Raw genomic sequence first — 17,892 nt, 5'->3', positions numbered from 1 at the left:
AATTGAGCCAACCTTGCATTTCTAGTATGAATGCTATTTGATCATAGTGTACAGTCTTTTTGATATGTTCCTAGAGACTCTTGCTGTTAAGTCATTTCAGTTTGTCTGACACTTCATGCCCCTATTTGAGGTTTTCTTCACAAAGATACTGGAGTGGTTTGCTATTTCCTGTTCTACCTCATTTTACAGATGCGGAACTGAGGCAAACAGGGTGAAGTGACTTCACCTGGGTCACACAGCTAATAAGTGTCTGAGACCAGATTTGAATTCAAGTCCTCCTGACTCCATGCCCACCACTCTCTCCACTGTGCCACCTAGCTTCCCCCCTAATATTTTATTCAAAATGTTCATGTCTATATCCATTAAGGATATTTGTCTGTATTTTTTCTTTTTTGATTTGGATATTAAGACCATATTTGTATTGCAGAAACTTGAGGACCTCCCTTCTGCAAAGGTGTGGGGTATGAGTATCTTCTTTCATTGCTCTTCTTTTGTGCCATGCTTCTTTATCATTTTGCAACAGTTACAGTCAGTTCTGCTATAATGCATGTTTTGAAAGTGTAAGTTGGTTTCAATGAGATTGATATATCAGGGAACATTTTTCACATAACTCAGACTTTGGATTTTCTTCTGCATGATTTGTTCTATGAGAAAACTGTGCCACTTCACAGTAATTCACATTCTGCAACCCACTTTCACAAGCAAACTTCAGGTCTGTGTCAGGGTGAAGTGTTAGTGTATTGTATATTTTCTGGGAGGAGGAAGGCTGATCCACACTCTCCTTTTCCCCATAGCTGAAGCCCCTTGAGGCTCAAGAATCATAATCTGCCCATATTGCTCCAGTTCATAGGAAGTGGAAACTGGGGTACAGCAGCTGGAGGTCACAGATGCTGCCACTGTTTTGCAGTAATTGGCCATTTAACTTGTATAGAACTGTGCTATTTTTTATTAAGTTCTTACTTTTTTGTGTGTTATTGACCAAGTATTTGAGGTTTCTGTCCATACTTTAATTTTTCCCATGGTTTCTGTTGTAGTTTCGCTTAGCATAGTGTTTGTTAGAAAGACATGTCAAATTATAACAGAATTGACTGTACTTTAGACATTTTTGTGTGAGGTTCTGCACATTTACATTGTTGTTGTCATTGTATATTTTGTTTTTTTGTGTCTGCTTCACTGTGCATCAGTTCGTGCAGAACTTTCTTTGCTTTTATATTTGTCATATTCATGATTTCTTATTTAACAATAGTGTGTCATTACATTCATGAACCACAATTTGTTTAGCTATTCCCCAGTTGATGAACATCTTTTTGGTTTCCAGTTCTTTGCATTCACAAAAAGTACTGCTATAAATATTTTGGTATATATAGGGACTTATTTCTTGTTAATAGCCTTCTTGGCATATAAACCTAGTAATGGAACCTATAGGTAAAAAGATAGGGACATTTTAAAGCCACTTTATTTGCATAGTTCACAGGTGCATCAGCAATGTACCAGTATGCCCATCTTTCCACAAAACCTTCAACATTAGCTGTTGTCACCTTTGCCAAAGTACTGTTTTGGTTTGCATTGGTTGTTGTTAATAAGTTTGTGTTTCTTTTCTTCTCTCTCTCTCTTCTTTTTTTTTTTTTTTTGCTTTTTTTGGAGAGGGGAGGGCAGGGCAATTGGGGTTAAGTGACTTGCCCAAGATCACACAGCTAGTAAGTGTGTGAGGCTGGATTTGAACTCAGGTCCTCCTGACTCCAGGGCCAGTGCTCTACTCACTGCGCCACCTAGCTGCCCCTGTTTGTGTTTCTTTTGAGAACTATTCATATCCTTAGACCACTTTAAGGGAAAATGACTTTTTAAAAAATCTGTTAATTATTTCTATATCATGACTATCCAGCACTTATAAGAGAAATTTGATACAAAGATTTTTCTTCTTTTGACTACTTTTCTTATATTAAGTACATTAATTTTGTTTGTACAGATGCTTTTCAATTTCATAAAATCAAACTTAAATGTTTATTGACTTTTTTTTATCTTTTGTAATTACCTTTATCCTTTAGTTGTGCTTTTTAACTGTAAAAGATATTACCTATAACTGAGAAGTATATTGGCTGCTTCTCTTTTTAATATTTTTATAATATGATTTCTACATTTAGTCCCCATTTAATATGAATCCTTTCTTTAATGGACCTTTATTGAATATAATTTTTATTGCATTATTTTTAGTAAAAGTTGATTTAATATTTCTGCTTTTCTGTATTTGTGAGTTTTATGTGCCTTAGTACATAAGTCAGTTTTTGTAAATGTGTTATGCACAGCTGAGAATATGTATACTTTTTCTTTCTATTCTTCAACTACTAGAGAGCTATCAAATCTTATTTCTAAAATTCTATTTAGAAAGAGTAAAACCTCTTTAATGTTTATTTTTTGTCTAGTATTGAGTGGGGGTGGACTGAGATCCCCTAGCTATTATAATTTTATTTTTTTTTTTCTTATAAATCTGGAATTTATTCCTGTTAACTTTTCCTTAGAGTATTGAGAAGCTATTCTTATTTGATATGCATATATTAAGTATTGATATTAATTCATTGTCTATGCTTCCTTAAACCAAGCATAACAACGTTTTCCTTGAAATCTCTTCTATCAAATCAGTCTTTAGTGTTATGTAGTCTAAGAGATCATGATTGCTACCCCTGCTTTTTTGAGTTTACCTGAATTGTAAAATATTTTGCTCTAGTTCTCTAATCTGTTTAAATCTTTTTGTTTCTTACAAACAGTATATTGTTACATTCTGCTTTCTAAACCATTCTGCTCCCACCTTTATTTTATTGGTGAGTTCATCCCCTTTACAGTTATTATTTAGGCATTTCCTTCCATTATACTATAGTTTGCTTTCTTCTTTTCTCCTATTCCCCATTCTTTACATAGAAGAAAAGAATAATGAAAAGGGAGATTTCATAGTACTAATTAACTATATTTAATAACAACCTGCTAATATTCTGCTGCTCTTATCTTCTACTTGCCTAGTCCCTAATCATGGTTTCTTACCCTTGCTTTCTCTTCTTCATCTCATGGAGTCATTTCCCTCTAATCCAGTCAAATTTTCAAGGGTTCTGATGCTTGTTTCATATTTCCAGGAGTTCTAGTAATTTGTGACTTTGCTTTGTGATAGTGTAAATTCCTGGATTTATCTCTTGAATTTCTCTAGCTCCATAATATTTTTGTCATTTTCTTCTGTTAACTCATTTTTCCAGCCTTACTTCTCCATTTAGGACTTTATATCAGGGCTAGGTTCTGTGTACTTCTGTAAGAAACATGGAACTTTCTTTGGTCTGGTTCTCTTATTGTCTAGATAAAACCTAGATAGTCTTTTAAGACTATGCTTTAGAAGTATCTTCAGTTGTGCATGTCTAAGATGGGATGGTCTCATTACCTGATGATGGTCTCATTACTCATACCTCATAAGATGGGTACTCATTACCCTCCAGATTTCAGCAAGGTTCCAGGACCTCTGCAACAACAGCACTGTCCTTCACCAGTGGACAGTATTCACTCTCTGTCTGCAGAACAGTCTCAGGAGCTCTGAACCAACAGCAAGGTTTCAAGAACTCTGCAACAACAGGACTGTCTTTCACCAATGAACAAATCATTTGGCAAAACAACATCAAAACAGACAGAGAAAGTACCAGCATAACAGCCATGTCTCCTCAGTCCGTGGCAGCTCTCAAAAGTCCTGCGCAATTCAAACTGGCCCTCAGCAATTCTCTCTGTCTTTCTCTGCCTCCAAGATGCTGCTTCCAAAAAGTTCTTCTGCCTCTTTCTTTTCTTGTGTCTCTAAATTTGTCACCAGCTCCTTCCACTTCAGCACTCTCTTTTCAACAAGTCCATCCCACAAGTGGGATTCACAAGCTCTGGGTTTTAACACAATCAATCCAAAAACCAAGCCAATGCAGGGGATCTTTAAATTCCATTACTATTACACCATACACAGTTACCAGAGAGGGAAGCATCAACATCTGGGTTTTCAAAGTGAGGGGTCTCTCAACGACTGCCCAGAGTATCATCTGGTCAAATCACACAACACTTCTTCAAAGTGAGCCCCAAAGCAAAGCCTCACATCAGGGATTATATAGCCTTCTCCTGAGTCAGAATGTAACCACCCTCTTGACCCAATGCCCAGTCACACAGCATCAAGGTGTGGGCATTCCTGAAAAACCAAGCCTCCTGTCACAGGCTCCATGTGGCCACATTGAGCCTATTAGGGGGCAGAGTATATTTTCAAATCAAGGAAGGTTCTCAGAGTCTCTTAAGCCTAGGGGCAGGGAAGATCTTTAAATTTGCATTTCCATTACATTGGGCCCCAAGATCTTTCATGCCCATAGCATAGACAATTTACATTTGAATTAGCACTAACCTTCTCTTAGGTCACATTTTCTAGATACATAACTAAAGTTACCAAAGTGGCCACAGGGCCTTAAAGAAACACTAAGTACATTGAATTATCACATCAATTCAAAACAAGAGTCCAAATAAAGTTCCCTTGGTTGGAGGGGGGTGTTCTTCCCCTCACACTTCTCCAGCCCCTGCTTCCAAGTCCAGAGAAGAGGCTGGGTAACAAAACCAACAGGGTGGGGTCCTTGGGGTTCCATGGCACATCACCCCACCCACCAGTGTCACAAATCCATCCTCCCCCTGGGACCCAAACTGTGGGATGCAGCAAGGAAACACATTCAGTGCCCCTGCTTTGCTGCACAGTTCTTATCTTGTCCTGTGGCTGAATTCTGAACTCCTGGGTTCCTTCTCCTTCCTCAGGCTGCAGCCACTCCTGGCTTCTGCCCAGGTCCTGATGCAGGCAGCTCACCATTCCTGCTCTCAGCTTAGCAAAGTCAGCATGCAGGCCGTTCTTATCTCCTGGTCCATGGCTCCACAGAATCACAGCTACTACAACTGGGAAACAAACAATTATCCCAGCCCCCATACTTTCCTTTTACTCTGCAGATCCCATCCTCTAGGCCATTTGTAGCAGCAAGCACCCCAGCGTCTTCAGGGTGGCTGCCAACACAGGTTCTTAGATCTGCTTTGCTAAAGGAAAGCAACTCAAAATGGGTTAACAAGCTTACTTTAATCAATCAAACATATATCGTTTACCTAGTTCAGGGGAAAAAGAGTCAGCACCCCGAACTTCAGAATATACAGACAGAATTATCAAGACAGTGAAACAGATCAAGCAGACAGGCTTCCAAACTGTCCAAGCATTATATCTATACCAAATCACAGTTACCAGAGAGGGAAGCATCAACATCTGGGTTTTCAAAGCCGGGGGTCTCTCATTGGCTGCCCAGAATCTCATCTGGTGAGATCACACAATATTTCTTCAAAGAGAGCCCCCTGTTAAAAGTAGTTTTGAGAGTGCCAAGCTGTTTTGTTTCCAATCATTTCCACTATCTTGAGAAAAGTTTATGTGCATCTTTTAAGTCTAAGAGCAGCTAATGACTTAAAAAAACAAACAAACAACTGATTTGATGCATTTAGAAATTGTTTTATATCAACATTATTTCCCAACATATTCCTTTTCCATGCTTGGAGAGCTACCTCTTTTTACAAGGGAATTAAAAAAAAAAAACCCAGAAAAGTAGTTTAGCAAAACTAACACATTAATCAAATTTAACATTATAGGCAGTGTGCCATTACTATAGTCCTCCATCCTTGCAAAAATAAAGGGAGAGATATGCATTTTCATATCTTCTTCAGGGTCAGGCTTATTCATTATTATAATACAGTGTTCAGATTGTATCTTATTGTTCTTCTTTACATTTACATTATTGTAGTCCTGTATTTTCTTGGTACTGCTTACTTAATTTTGCTTCTGTTCATATACCTTTTTCATGCTTCTGTTTTCTTCATGTTCATCTTTTCTTATTGTGCAGTAATATTTTATTATGTTCATTCAACATAATTTTTAGTCCTTCTTCTATGTACTTGTTTCCAGCTCCTTGCTACTTAAAAAAAGAGTACTATTATGAATATTTTACTGTTTATAATAGCTTTCTTTCTCTCTTTGACCCTCCTGGGCTGTATACTTTAAGTGGTATCTTAGTCAATTTGCAAAATTCCAAATTGCTTTCTTGAATGACATGACCAATTCACAGCTTCAGTAGCAGCAGAATCTGTCATTTCATATCCACCCCTACCCTCCCAAAACAACCTGTTCTATCTTTATACATCATAAGATCACACTACAAAAGAAATAAAAGAAAACCAGATCAGTTACCTTTCACAGCTGTTGATAGAAAGCAGATTCTTAACTAAAAATGGAATAGCAAGCCCAAAACATTAAATAGGTAATTTTGATTTCACAAAATTAAAAAGATTTTACATAAATAAAATCAACTTTTAAAATAAGAAGAGAACAGTTGACTAGGGGAAAAACATCTTTACCAAAATTATCTCTAATAAGAGCCTGAATATCCTGTATATCTAGGAAACTGATACAAATGTATTGTGCGTGCGCGCGCACACACACACACACACACACACACACACACACACACACATTAAATTGAGTGCCATCTAGCCCACTTAGCCTACGCTATCTACTGACTTATTCAAGGCATTAGGACATGCTTCAGATGTCCAGCCATCAACCTAGGCCATCTTACTATCTGTCAGTAAACAAGCATTTATAAGCACTTATTATGTGCCAGGCACTGTGCCAAGCACTGAATACAAATGTAAGCAAAAGGAAAAACAGTCCCTACCCTCAAGGAGCTTACATTTTAATAAGGGAAGTAAGCACTTAAAAGGTTGGGACCAAGGAAGAAGGAAGGTTGGGGCTGGGGCATAATGGAAGAGTCTGTATTGCAGCCTGGTGAGAAATGAAGAAATGGTGGGCCAGTGGAGGTTTTGGGGAAGAGCCATACATCCAAGAGAGAAGCCTTGCAGGTGCAGGCCAAGGGTACTTATCAGGTGGGATTCCAGGGTTGAAGTGATCTTCCAGGATGAAAAGTTTTATGGGACTTGATGGAGAAGTCTAGATTATAACCTGATGAGAAAAGAAAAGTCTTCCCTATTTCCCATCCCCCAGCTTCCTCCTTTGCAGTACATAACTCCCTTCCCTGGTCACCTCTTCTCAATGTGTTGTCTTCCAATATTAGAATGCAAGCTTCTGCTCTGTATCCCCAAAGTGCATTGCCTGCATGGAAAGCACTTAATAAATGCTTAACATTCATTCACATTAAACCCTGATTAGATGGAAATCTTGGGAGAGAAGAAATTCCAGTGAGTAGGAACAAAGGGGAGTTCTCTAACAACAATGATGTGGACATATAGGGAACTCATCAACCATTTTGGATTTTTAAAATTCATGATTACTCATTCTTCCAACGTTACTTCTGAGATTGGAACTTTGTATTAAGGCTAAGCTCTGTAGACTTCTCATAAAACTTATATGGTCTTGTATAGTCCTGACCGGTTTTATCTTGTGTCCTGCCAGCTGCTGGGGTCAGCAGAATTCCCATGGCCCTGTTTTGCTCCTGGAGCCGGCTCGAAGATCCCTTCTCCTGTGTTGAATGACTATGCCAGGAGGCTGAATCCTAAATGCCCTCTTTGAGAACAGAGCTACAACACTGCATTTCCGGTTTTTTCTTTTGATCTGGGTCCACTGTCCCCTAGAGCACCTCTTTTACAAAGTTCTTGTCATAGTCACTTGCCTGTGACTTTGAATTTTAATCTTTTGCTGGAAAGAGAATCTACCTTGGTTTCGCCTTAGATTTCTAATCACTAACTTAGTCTGCACTGCTTATTCCTCTTCAATCTTGACTCATCTTCAAGAGTCATGTACAGAAGATGAAAGCAAGGGTTCATAATAGAGGATAAATGCAAGATCATAAATATAAAATATGAAAATGTCATGGTTTGGGGTGGCTAGGTGGTGCAGTGAATAGAGCACCAGCCCTGGAGTCAGGAGGACCTGAGTTCAAATGTGGCCTCAGACACTTGACACACTTACTAGCCGTGTGACCTTGGGCAAGACTCAACCCCAGTTGCCCTCCAAAAAAAAATGTCATGGTTCTATAAGGAATGTCAGGACTTTTATGAATTGATATGGAATGGCATAAACAGAAACAATATGAAAATGGCAGTTGAACTGAGTTCCTGGTAAACTGATGACAGAAAATGCATTCCACCTTTCATTAAAGAAATGTGAAATACATTGATATATACCAGGGGTGAGGAACTCATGGCTTCGAGGCCACATGTGGTCCCCTAGGCCCTCAGATATGGCCCTTTGACTGAATCCAAACTTGACAGAACAATTCCCCTGAATAAAAGGATTTGTTCTATAAAATTTGGAGTCAGTCTAAAGGCTGTACCCAAGGACTTAGAAGATAACATTTAGGCCTCAGGTTCCCCACACCTGTATATTATCAGAATGAAAGCAAAGCCAACAAAAAGGTTGTTTTAAAAATCATGTTGAGGGGCTGCCAGGTGGCTCAGCGAGTAAGAGCACCAGCCCCAGTGTCAGGATGACCTGGGGATCGAATCCAGCCTCAGATACTTAGCACCACACCCAGAAATAACTGGCTGTGTAACCTTGAGCAAGTTACTTAACCCAGTTTCTTTAAAAAAAAAAAATTAATTGAGGAAAAGGAGAATGATGAAAGATGGGAGATGTATGCTTTAGCTACACCGTACAATACATCAGGGAGAGAAAACAAAGTTATTCAAGTCTTTGTTTCAGTTTTCCCTACAAAAGAGAATGATCTCCAGTTTAGAAAGGACAGAATAAAAATGGTAAACAGGGAGGTAATAATACCCAGAAGTAGTAAGGAGTTAGTAAGAGAACATCTATGTTCCCTTGGAATTTAAGTTACTGGAATCCTTACTGTTGATGGCATTTATAGATTTGATCATTGAAGCCAACAACTGTCATCTTTGAAATTTCATGGGAGTAGGAGGGATACTTTAGGATTGGAGAATAAAAGCTAGAAGAGAGCTTAGAGACCATTTAGTCCTGGCCTTCATTTTTTAGGCCCTGGGCTAATTGACCTGCCTACGGAACTATGGAACTTTTTTTTTTTTAATTATCAGTCCAGTGTTCTTTCCACTGCCTTATGCTGTGTTGCCAGTTAAAAACAAAGAGGAAGGGGATGGCCGTTAAGCCAGTGAGCTTGACTTAAATTCTTGGCAAAATACTACAGTATGTTATTAAAGGGGTGGTTAGTGAACATCTAGAAAAGGAAGTGATGATTATAGAAAGCACAGAATCATGAATAATAGATGTAGCCATATTTCCTTTGTAGACAGAGCTACTAGACTAGCAGTTGAAGGCACCTAGTATAGTGAGGTGGATTAAAATAGTTATTAATAGTCAATTTGGAAAGAAGGTTCTAGTGGAGTATATATGGATTTGTGTGCAGTTTTCCCTGTGTCAGTAACTTTGTCAACCATAGATGGTATATTTATCAAAATTGCAGAAGACAGTAATAATAGCTAGGCTAGAATTTTTATAGCACTTTAAGGTTTGCAAAGCACTTTCACAATATTACCTCATTTGAGCCTTACTAACAACACTGTGAGGTAGGTGCTGTTGTTGTCCCTATTTAGCAGATAAGGAGACTGAAGCAGATAGAGGCTGTGATTTAACTAGGGTTACACACTGAATCAGTAATTGGGGCTGTATTTAAATTTACTTTGGTTTTGTTTTTGCTTTTTGGAGGGGGGGTAAGGCAGGGCAATTGGGGTTAAGTGACTTGCCCAAGATCACATGGCTAGTTAAGTGTCTGAGACTGGATTTGAACTCAGTCCTCCTGACTCCAGGGCTGGTGCTCTACTTACTGTGCCACCTAACCGTCCCAAAATTTACTTTATTTTGACTCCAGATTCAGTTTACCATCTACTGGACCACCTAGTTATCACAAAACTGGAAGGAATACCCAACTTACTGATACTTGAGAGTAATAATTATAAAAGATCTTGATGGGCTAGCTTAGAGCATTGCATTGAATCCGCTAAAAATCAGTTTTCATATTACTTAAAATTAAAAATTCATTTGGTGATAAGAAAAGCATATCTGTTGATTTGATTGAATTACAAAACCTGTAGCACACTTGAGACTTGCCATAGGAAAATAACTCTTCAGGGAAACAGTAAGAACGTTTTGGGTGTTTGCCCATAAATGCAGTATGGAGTTCTGACAAACCTATGCATTTCCTCAACAACGTGATTGGCAAGACTTTTCAGTAACACAGCCTTAACTTCATTGCTTCTTGCTTTCTATTTATAATTCCATCTTCTCTAACCTTTACCATAAACCTACATTCAGAAATATTTATACTAAATATTGCTGAGAATATATTTATACTAAATAGTGCTGAGAATGGCAGCTCAAAAAATAAAACATACAAAGGCTCCTCAGTCAGCAGTTATATTCATTGCATTTGGTTTTGTTTGCTTTTTAGCCTGCAACAATTTCCAAAATGAATGTTTTCTGAACCTTCTTGACTCTACCATGGATACAAAGTATAGAACACAATTTTCTGTTGTACTATATTGCCCATGTTTCTTTTATTTAGTGTTTTTCTCTGCCATTTGTCTGCCCTTCATGCATTGGCAAGAAGATGTTAGATTTCTAAAGTTTTTTTAACGAAAATTAAAAATATTTAAAAGTAAATTACCATTAGAATCATAGGATCTAGAGTTGGCAGTGACCTTAGAAATTTAGTACAATCTCTTTGTTTTGCACATGAAGAAAATCAGATTCAGAAATGTTAAAGTGAATTTATATGACTTTGAATAAACTTTTTACATTAAAAATCTCAAATATAATATCTTTATAGACATACCAATTTCAAATATATTTTATTTTTAAACTTTATGAAATGACTTCATGCTTATAAAAATACCTATTAAGTCAAAATTCACTTTTTCCCCCAAATTGCCTTCCCTCAAATCTAAGGATGTCAAGATTTCTGATAATTTTATGTTTCCTTTGAAAACAAGCTACATACACAAAAGAAAATAATATTATTTTGAGAGCCTGACTTGTTTGATAAGAATGGAAATACACTTCTTAGCTTCAGATCAGCAACTCATTTGTAACTTAGAATCTTAGAGAGTTGACTGGGAAACTGGAAGGCTCTGCCCATAGTCATTTAGCCAGTACAGGTCAGAGGCAGGATCTGAACCCCAGATCTTCCTGCTGTCAAAGCCAGCTGTCTATACCATGTTGCTATTGCTCTAACAATGTAAAACAGTAAGTAATTCAAATTGAGTGGCACAGACAGTAAATGCTGTTCAAAGGAGGAAGCACTCAGTGTATAGCGGTGTGGAGTAGTGCTTGACTTAGGAAAACCTGAATTCAGATTCAGTTATATGGCTATGAGCTAGTCACTTAAACTGTCTTATCATTAGGCTCCTAAGATGTAAAATGGGAACAGTAACGGTAGTATGTACTTTACAAGATTATTGTGAGGAACAAATGTGATTGTATAAACCACTATGTAAATCTGAAAAAAAAAACCTGTTATTAATATTCATTATTAATATTCAGAGAGAGAGTTTATAGAGAAACTTTATAGTTTTTATATAGAGTTTTATAGAACTTTATATAGCATTTATAGAAAAACTTTCATGGAGAATGTGGAAGCTGAGTTAGCCCCTGAAAGACAGGTTTCAGAAGAGAGGAGACAGGGCATAATAAGGGAAGTAGATATGGAAGAAAGGAGCAAAGGGGTATTTGGGGTAAGATGAAGAGATCTACTTGACAAAAACAGGAAGATTTCACATATGAGAGCAGGAAAGGTCAGACTATTCAAGTCCCAGATAGTAATACATGTGAGATATTAGAAAAAGGAATTAAGATGATGTTGAAAATGTACTCTATCAATTTCATAGACATTGAGAAGCAATTGAAATTTTCAAGCAGGGAGTTAGAGGAATAACATGATAAAAGCAAATATTTGATGGATTTTGAACTGCCTCCATCTGCAGGATGAATTGGAAGGGGAAGAGACTGGAGGAAGCAGGGAAATTAGTTAAATTAGGATACTTTTGTAATAGTTATGTCTTAGAGATAAGAACCTAAGCTAGGTCTATTGCAGTGGGAATGGATTCTGCCTTCAAGATGCCAGGCTCTGATAGGTGATCTTTTATTTTTTCTTTCTAGGAACCAAACCTTCATACCACTTCCCAGTCACTTTCCTTTACCACTCCCCCCTACCACTCCCCACCTTTTCAGGCTTCTTTTGGCATATTTTCATCTTTGCATAGAATGTAAGCCACTTGTGGGCAGGGCCTGTCTTACATTTGTATCACAGGTTAAGAAAGGCATTAAGAAGAAAAACTTGATACAATGATTGCTTGAATGTGGAGACAAGAGAAAAAGGAGTCAGTTCACCCTAAAGCTCCTGCCTTGCATGACTAGGAGAATGATGATAGGAATAATACTACTACCCTGGAATTGTGTTATATTTTATGGTTTTCTTATTGCTTTTCTATATAATCAGTTTTTTGATGCTTACTACAAAGGTTATCTTCTCCTGTGATTCCCCAGAGCACAAATTCCTTCTATAATATTCCTGACAAGTGGTCCTTTGGCCTCTTTTTAAACACTTCACTCTCTGGTGAGACAGACTATAGAACTGTTTCCTTATTTAGCTTAATTAAGCCTTTCTTGAACTTTCTGGTAGAATGAGGCCTTGACTGGGCTGTCTCTAGGCTGTTACAAGTTATTCAAAATACATAGGATAGGCAAAGAGGTCACTTATTTTTTGTATCTCATATAACTTACAGGATTTAAATCATGGTATGTTTTGTTAAAATTTTCTGTACTTTTTAAGAAAATATTTCCAAATGCTTTTTTAAAATCTTAATTATATATGAAATAATTAATATAAGCTAACTTTTTTGTGTATTTTCTTATCTCTTTTAAAGTACCAAAAGAATTGGTGGAGCTTCATTTGAAACTGATGAGGAAGATTGGTAAATCTGTAACAGCAGACAGATGGGAAAAATATTTGATCAAGGTAAATATTTTTAAAATCATCTATTAATGAGATACTGCCTTTCTCAATCTAAACTTTATAATTTTACTTTGCACAAAATGAAAATTTTAAAGACTAGTGCTATTGATGTCATATAAAATAATTATACATATTACAGAGTATATGAATAGAAGGCAAAATTGTTGTGTGATATCTGTAAGTGGATATTCAGTTTTTGCTAGACAGAGTTGATCTGTGCTCTTAGAAAATAGTAGAGACCATAGAATGACAACCTTGGATACCAGAAAATGACGAATCCATAGGTGTTTCTTGTAACTAAAAATACCTTGAAAGGTTAAATAATATATTTGTCCTAGTCTTCATAAAAGTCAGCTCCCAAAGACCCCTAAGTCTTTCTTCAAGTCAGCTGCATTCCAGGGTATATGTAGGTCAGTAGTTGGGGGAATGAAGTTGCCGCAGAGTCCAAGAGAGTAAGTTCTGAAGGGGACTTAATTTAGAGCAATTCAATTAAAGATCCAGTTTAAATTTTTCTTGACCTTCCAGGATGGCCTTGAATTGGCTCCTCAGCCAGTATCTTTTCCAAAGTTGCCCTCTAGGATTACAGAAGCTTTGGAAGTAAACCCCCCCACCCCTTTTTTAGTTGACTGCAACATCTCTACCTTCAGGGAATATTTAATTGTTTGTTCTAGTTTATGTCTGGTTGGAAGGACCAGGATGTTAGGTAGTTGTTCAGACCCCTAAGGATATTTTTAACCTTTTAGCTACTTTTTCTTAATTGTTAACATTCACTGATTTCTTGTAAGCATCTTTTTGACCTTTGGAATTAGCACACCTGGGAAAAGTGAAATTCTTAACTCCCAACTGCATATGAGAGAAGGCCAACATTTCTCTCTCTCTCTGTCTCTCTCTCATGTTCTCTCTCTCTTTCCCTCCTACCCCCCTCCCTCTCCCCCTCCTTCCTTCCCTCCCTCCCTCTCTTTCCCCCTCTCCTCTCCCCTATGAAACCATACAGTACATAATTCCATCTTTCTCTGGAGGTGCATGGCATCTTTCACCTGAACTTAAACTTTTTAAGAATAGAGATCTTTCTTCTTTTGATGCTGATTTGCACAATACTGTTCTTAGTGTATACTATTACAGTATAATATTTGAAATCATTAAAGTCCTTTAAAAATTTTCTTTTCCTAGCTGTATAAAATATACTTGATACATGTTTTAAACTAAAATCAAAGAAACAAACAAAAAAAATTAGTGCCAGGAGAATCCCATCCAGTTTTATAAATAGATAAAATTTTCTTACTGGTTTTGAAGAGTGTCTGAAACGTATTATAATGAGAAAGATTTAAAACGACAGATTAATTATGTCTTCTAGTACCTATAAAATTGCCATTCTGCCTGACATATTAGTTGTTAATGATGAAGAAAAGGGATGTTGAGGTTTTAGGAACCTAGTTTTAGATGAACTTTTTAATAAAGGTTTGATTTAGTAACTCAGAGCAATTTTTTTCCAGAATTTATTTATTTTTCGTTTTCAGCATTTATTTCCATAAGTTTTGGGGTTCCAAATTTTCTCCCCATCTTTCCCATACCCCAAGATGACAAGCATACTGATTTCCCCCTCCCCCAGTCTGCCCTGTCCTCTGTCCACCCCTATCTACTCCCCCTGCCCTTACTCCCTGCTCCCTTACTTTCTTGTAGGGCAGGATGGATTTCTATACCCCATTGCCTGTATATCTTATTTCCCAGTTGCATGTAAAAACTTTTTAATATTTGTTTTTAAAACTTTGAGTTCCAGGTTTTCTCCCTTCTTCCCTCTTCACCCACCCCCACTGGGAAGACAAGCAGTTCAATATAGGTTATACATGTGTAGTTATGCAAAACATTTCCATAGTAGTCATATTGTGAAAGACTATTTCCCTCCATCCGGTCCTGCCCCCCATTCATTCAGTTTTCTCCTTTGACCCTGCCCCTTTTCAAAAGTGTGTGCTTTTGACTATCTCCTCCCCCAATCTGCCGTCCCCTCCTATTTTCCCGTAGGGTAAGTTACCCAATTGAGTGTGTATATTTTTCCCTCCTTAAGCCAGATCCAATGAGAGTAAGGTTGACTCATTCCCTTTCACCTCCCTCCTCTTCCCCTCCATTATAACTGCTTTCTCTTGCCTCTTTTATGTCACAAAACAATTATTATAAAACAATAACTAGTGTTATATAACTAAGATCAAGACATAGAATCTCTCTGGAAAGAGATTCTCACATTCTTCATCTGGAAAATAAGAATAATATAAATGTGCTACCCACATCGTTGGATATTGGGCAGAATGCACTCTGTAAGTGCAGAAATGTTTAAATGTGAGGCTGTTTTGTTCTTAGTAATGACAATTCTTTATTATTGTTATTACTCATTTGTGTTATAGAGCACTTGATTTTTTAGGGGCTCAGAAAATCTGCGTTTTCTAGCTATAATTGACAACTAAGCAAGAACTCTTTCTGGGACTCAGTTTCCTCTTCTATAAAATGACCGATTTGGACTAGATAATTGAGATTCCTTTTCAACTCAGTACATTTTGTGTGTATGTACATGCATGTGTGTGTATATGTGTATAATATCTGTATGTATTATGTGTTGTCCATAGAATATGAACTGTGAAATTTATGTAAAATTAGTCCCATTTAGTATTTGTCATATGCAAGCATTGCAATAAATGAAGCCAGAGAGTTATTTTTCATTGTTGTTAAGTACCATCTTAATGAAAATAATTTTAAAAAAATATTTAAGTTACATTTTAAGTTTTGAGCTGTCTTTCTCTCTCCTTTCCGTCTGTTTTACTCTAGAGAAGACCAGTGTTTGAGGTGAATAGCATTTTCCTTCATAGGTCCTTTGTAGTTGATTTGACTATTCATATGACTCAAAATAGTTATTCAGTTAACTCTTCAGACAATATTGCTGTTACTGTGTATAATCTCTTGGTTCTGCTTATTTTACTCTTTATTATTTCATACAAGTCTTCACATGTTGTTTTCTAAAATCAGCCTACTCCTCATTTTTTTATAGCACTGTAATTATTCTATCATGATCATATATCACAACTTATTCAACCATTCCCCAAATGATGGACATCCACTCAATTTCAGTTCCTTGCCACCACAAAGAGAGCTGCTATAAGTATTTTAGAACATGAAGTTTTCCTTACAAGAGTAAGTTCCCTATCACTGGAGGTGTTTAAAAAGAGGTCAGACATTGCTTCTATTATCATTCTCCTAGTCATGCAAGGTAGGAGCTTTAGGGTGGACTGACACCTTTTTCTCCTTTGTCTCTACATTCAAGCAATCATTGTCCTATCAAGTTTTTCTTCTTAATGCCTTTCTTACTTGGTGATACAAAAATGGATGAAAACATACCAAAGGAAGCTTGGAAAGATGGGAAGTGTTAGGGAAATGTAGCTGGCAACTGGTTTGAATGCTTAGTTCCTTGATGCTTAGTTCCTTGATCACCTTGGACGTAATTACAAATTGCTCTCCAAAATGGTTGGATCAATTCACAGTACCACCAATAGCATATCAGTGTTCCAATTTTTCCATATCTCTTCCAACATTTGTCATTTTCCCCTTTTTTCATTTTAGTAAATCTGATAGGTGTGAGATATCAGTAATTTTAATTTATTTTCCTCTATTCAATAATGATTTAGAGCATTTTTTTCCTTCTAGTTTTGGCTACAATGGTTTTATTTGTATAAAACTTTTCTTTTTTTTGGAGGGGGGAAGGTAGGGCAATTGGGGTTAAGTGACTTGCCCGAGGTCATACAACTAGTTTTTGTGTTTAAGTGTCCAAGGCCAAATTTGAACTCAGGGACTCCAGGGCTGGTGCTGTATTCACTGCGCCACCTAGGCCCCCCCCCCCAAAAAAAAATCTTTTTAATTTAATGCAATAAAAATTACCCATTTCATATCCCAGAATGTTCTCTATCTCTTGTTTACTCATAAATAAACAAGATTTATTCCTATCCATAAATCTGATAGGTAATATATTCCATGGTCTTCTAATTTTCTTATGAAAATTGTTATGTCTAGGTCATGTATCCATTTTGACCTTATCTTGGTAGATAGTGTAAGGTATCCATCTATGTCTTAGTTTCTGCCAGACTGCTTTTCATTTTTCCCAACTATTTTTTACCAAATAGTGAATTCTTATCTAAATCTTTACATTTATCAAACACAAGGTTACTCTAATTATTTACTACTGTGTATTACTCTATTCCACTGATCTACCATTCTATTTCTTAGCCAGTACCAGAGAGTTTTGATAATTACTGACTTATAATACAGTTTAAAAATCTGGTACTGCTAGGCCTCCTTCCTTTACATTTTTTTTTCATTAATTCCTATGATATTCTTCCAAAAGAATTTTGTTATTTTTTCTAGCTCAATAAAATAATTTTTTGGTAATTTGATTGGGATGGCTGACTACTGAATAAGTAGATTAGTTTAAGGTAGAATTTTTATTTTTAGTGTATTTTTCTCTGCCCGCCCATAAACAATATATCTCCAATTATTTAAATCTGACCTTTTTTGTGTAAAGTTTTAGGATTATGATCACATAGTTCCTGAGTTTGTCTTGGCAGATACACTCCCAGGTATTTTATATGGTCTATGGTTATTTTAAATAAAATTGCTCTTGCCGTCTCTTCTTGTAGTGCTTTGTTGGTGGTATATAAAAATGCTGATGATTTATGTGGGTTTATTTTATATTCTTTCTACTTAGCTTAAATTATAGTTGTTTCAGTTAACTTTTTATTTGAATCTCTAGGATTTTCTAAGTTTATCATCATACTGTCTTCAGAAAGATATTGTTTTGTTACCTCACTGTCCAATCTGATTCCTTCATTTTTTTCTTTTATTATAATTG

At 36.6% G+C, this 17,892-nt stretch overlaps 1 protein-coding gene across 3 annotated transcripts in view; it reads left to right on the top strand.

Moving 5' to 3' along the window:
- The window catches only part of RSF1 (remodeling and spacing factor 1), a 136,327-nt gene that overhangs the window by 40,555 nt on the left and 77,880 nt on the right, over positions 1–17,892 (top strand). For all 3 annotated transcript variants that reach the window (XM_069070926.1, XM_069070925.1, XM_069070927.1), the window contains one exon: positions 12,919–13,010. In XM_069070926.1, the coding sequence (XP_068927027.1) occupies positions 12,919–13,010 (92 nt within the window). The remainder of the gene's footprint in view (positions 1–12,918; positions 13,011–17,892) is intronic.

The sequence above is a fragment of the Petaurus breviceps genome, unplaced genomic scaffold (genome assembly GCF_028583685.1).
Source record: "Petaurus breviceps papuanus isolate PSGF00001 unplaced genomic scaffold, PetGlider_PUasm1.0 90823, whole genome shotgun sequence".
In the NCBI taxonomy this organism is placed as follows: Eukaryota; Metazoa; Chordata; class Mammalia; order Diprotodontia; family Petauridae; genus Petaurus; species Petaurus breviceps.
Note: the sequence above shows the minus strand (reverse complement) of the source record. Positions and strands in the feature narration are given on the sequence as shown.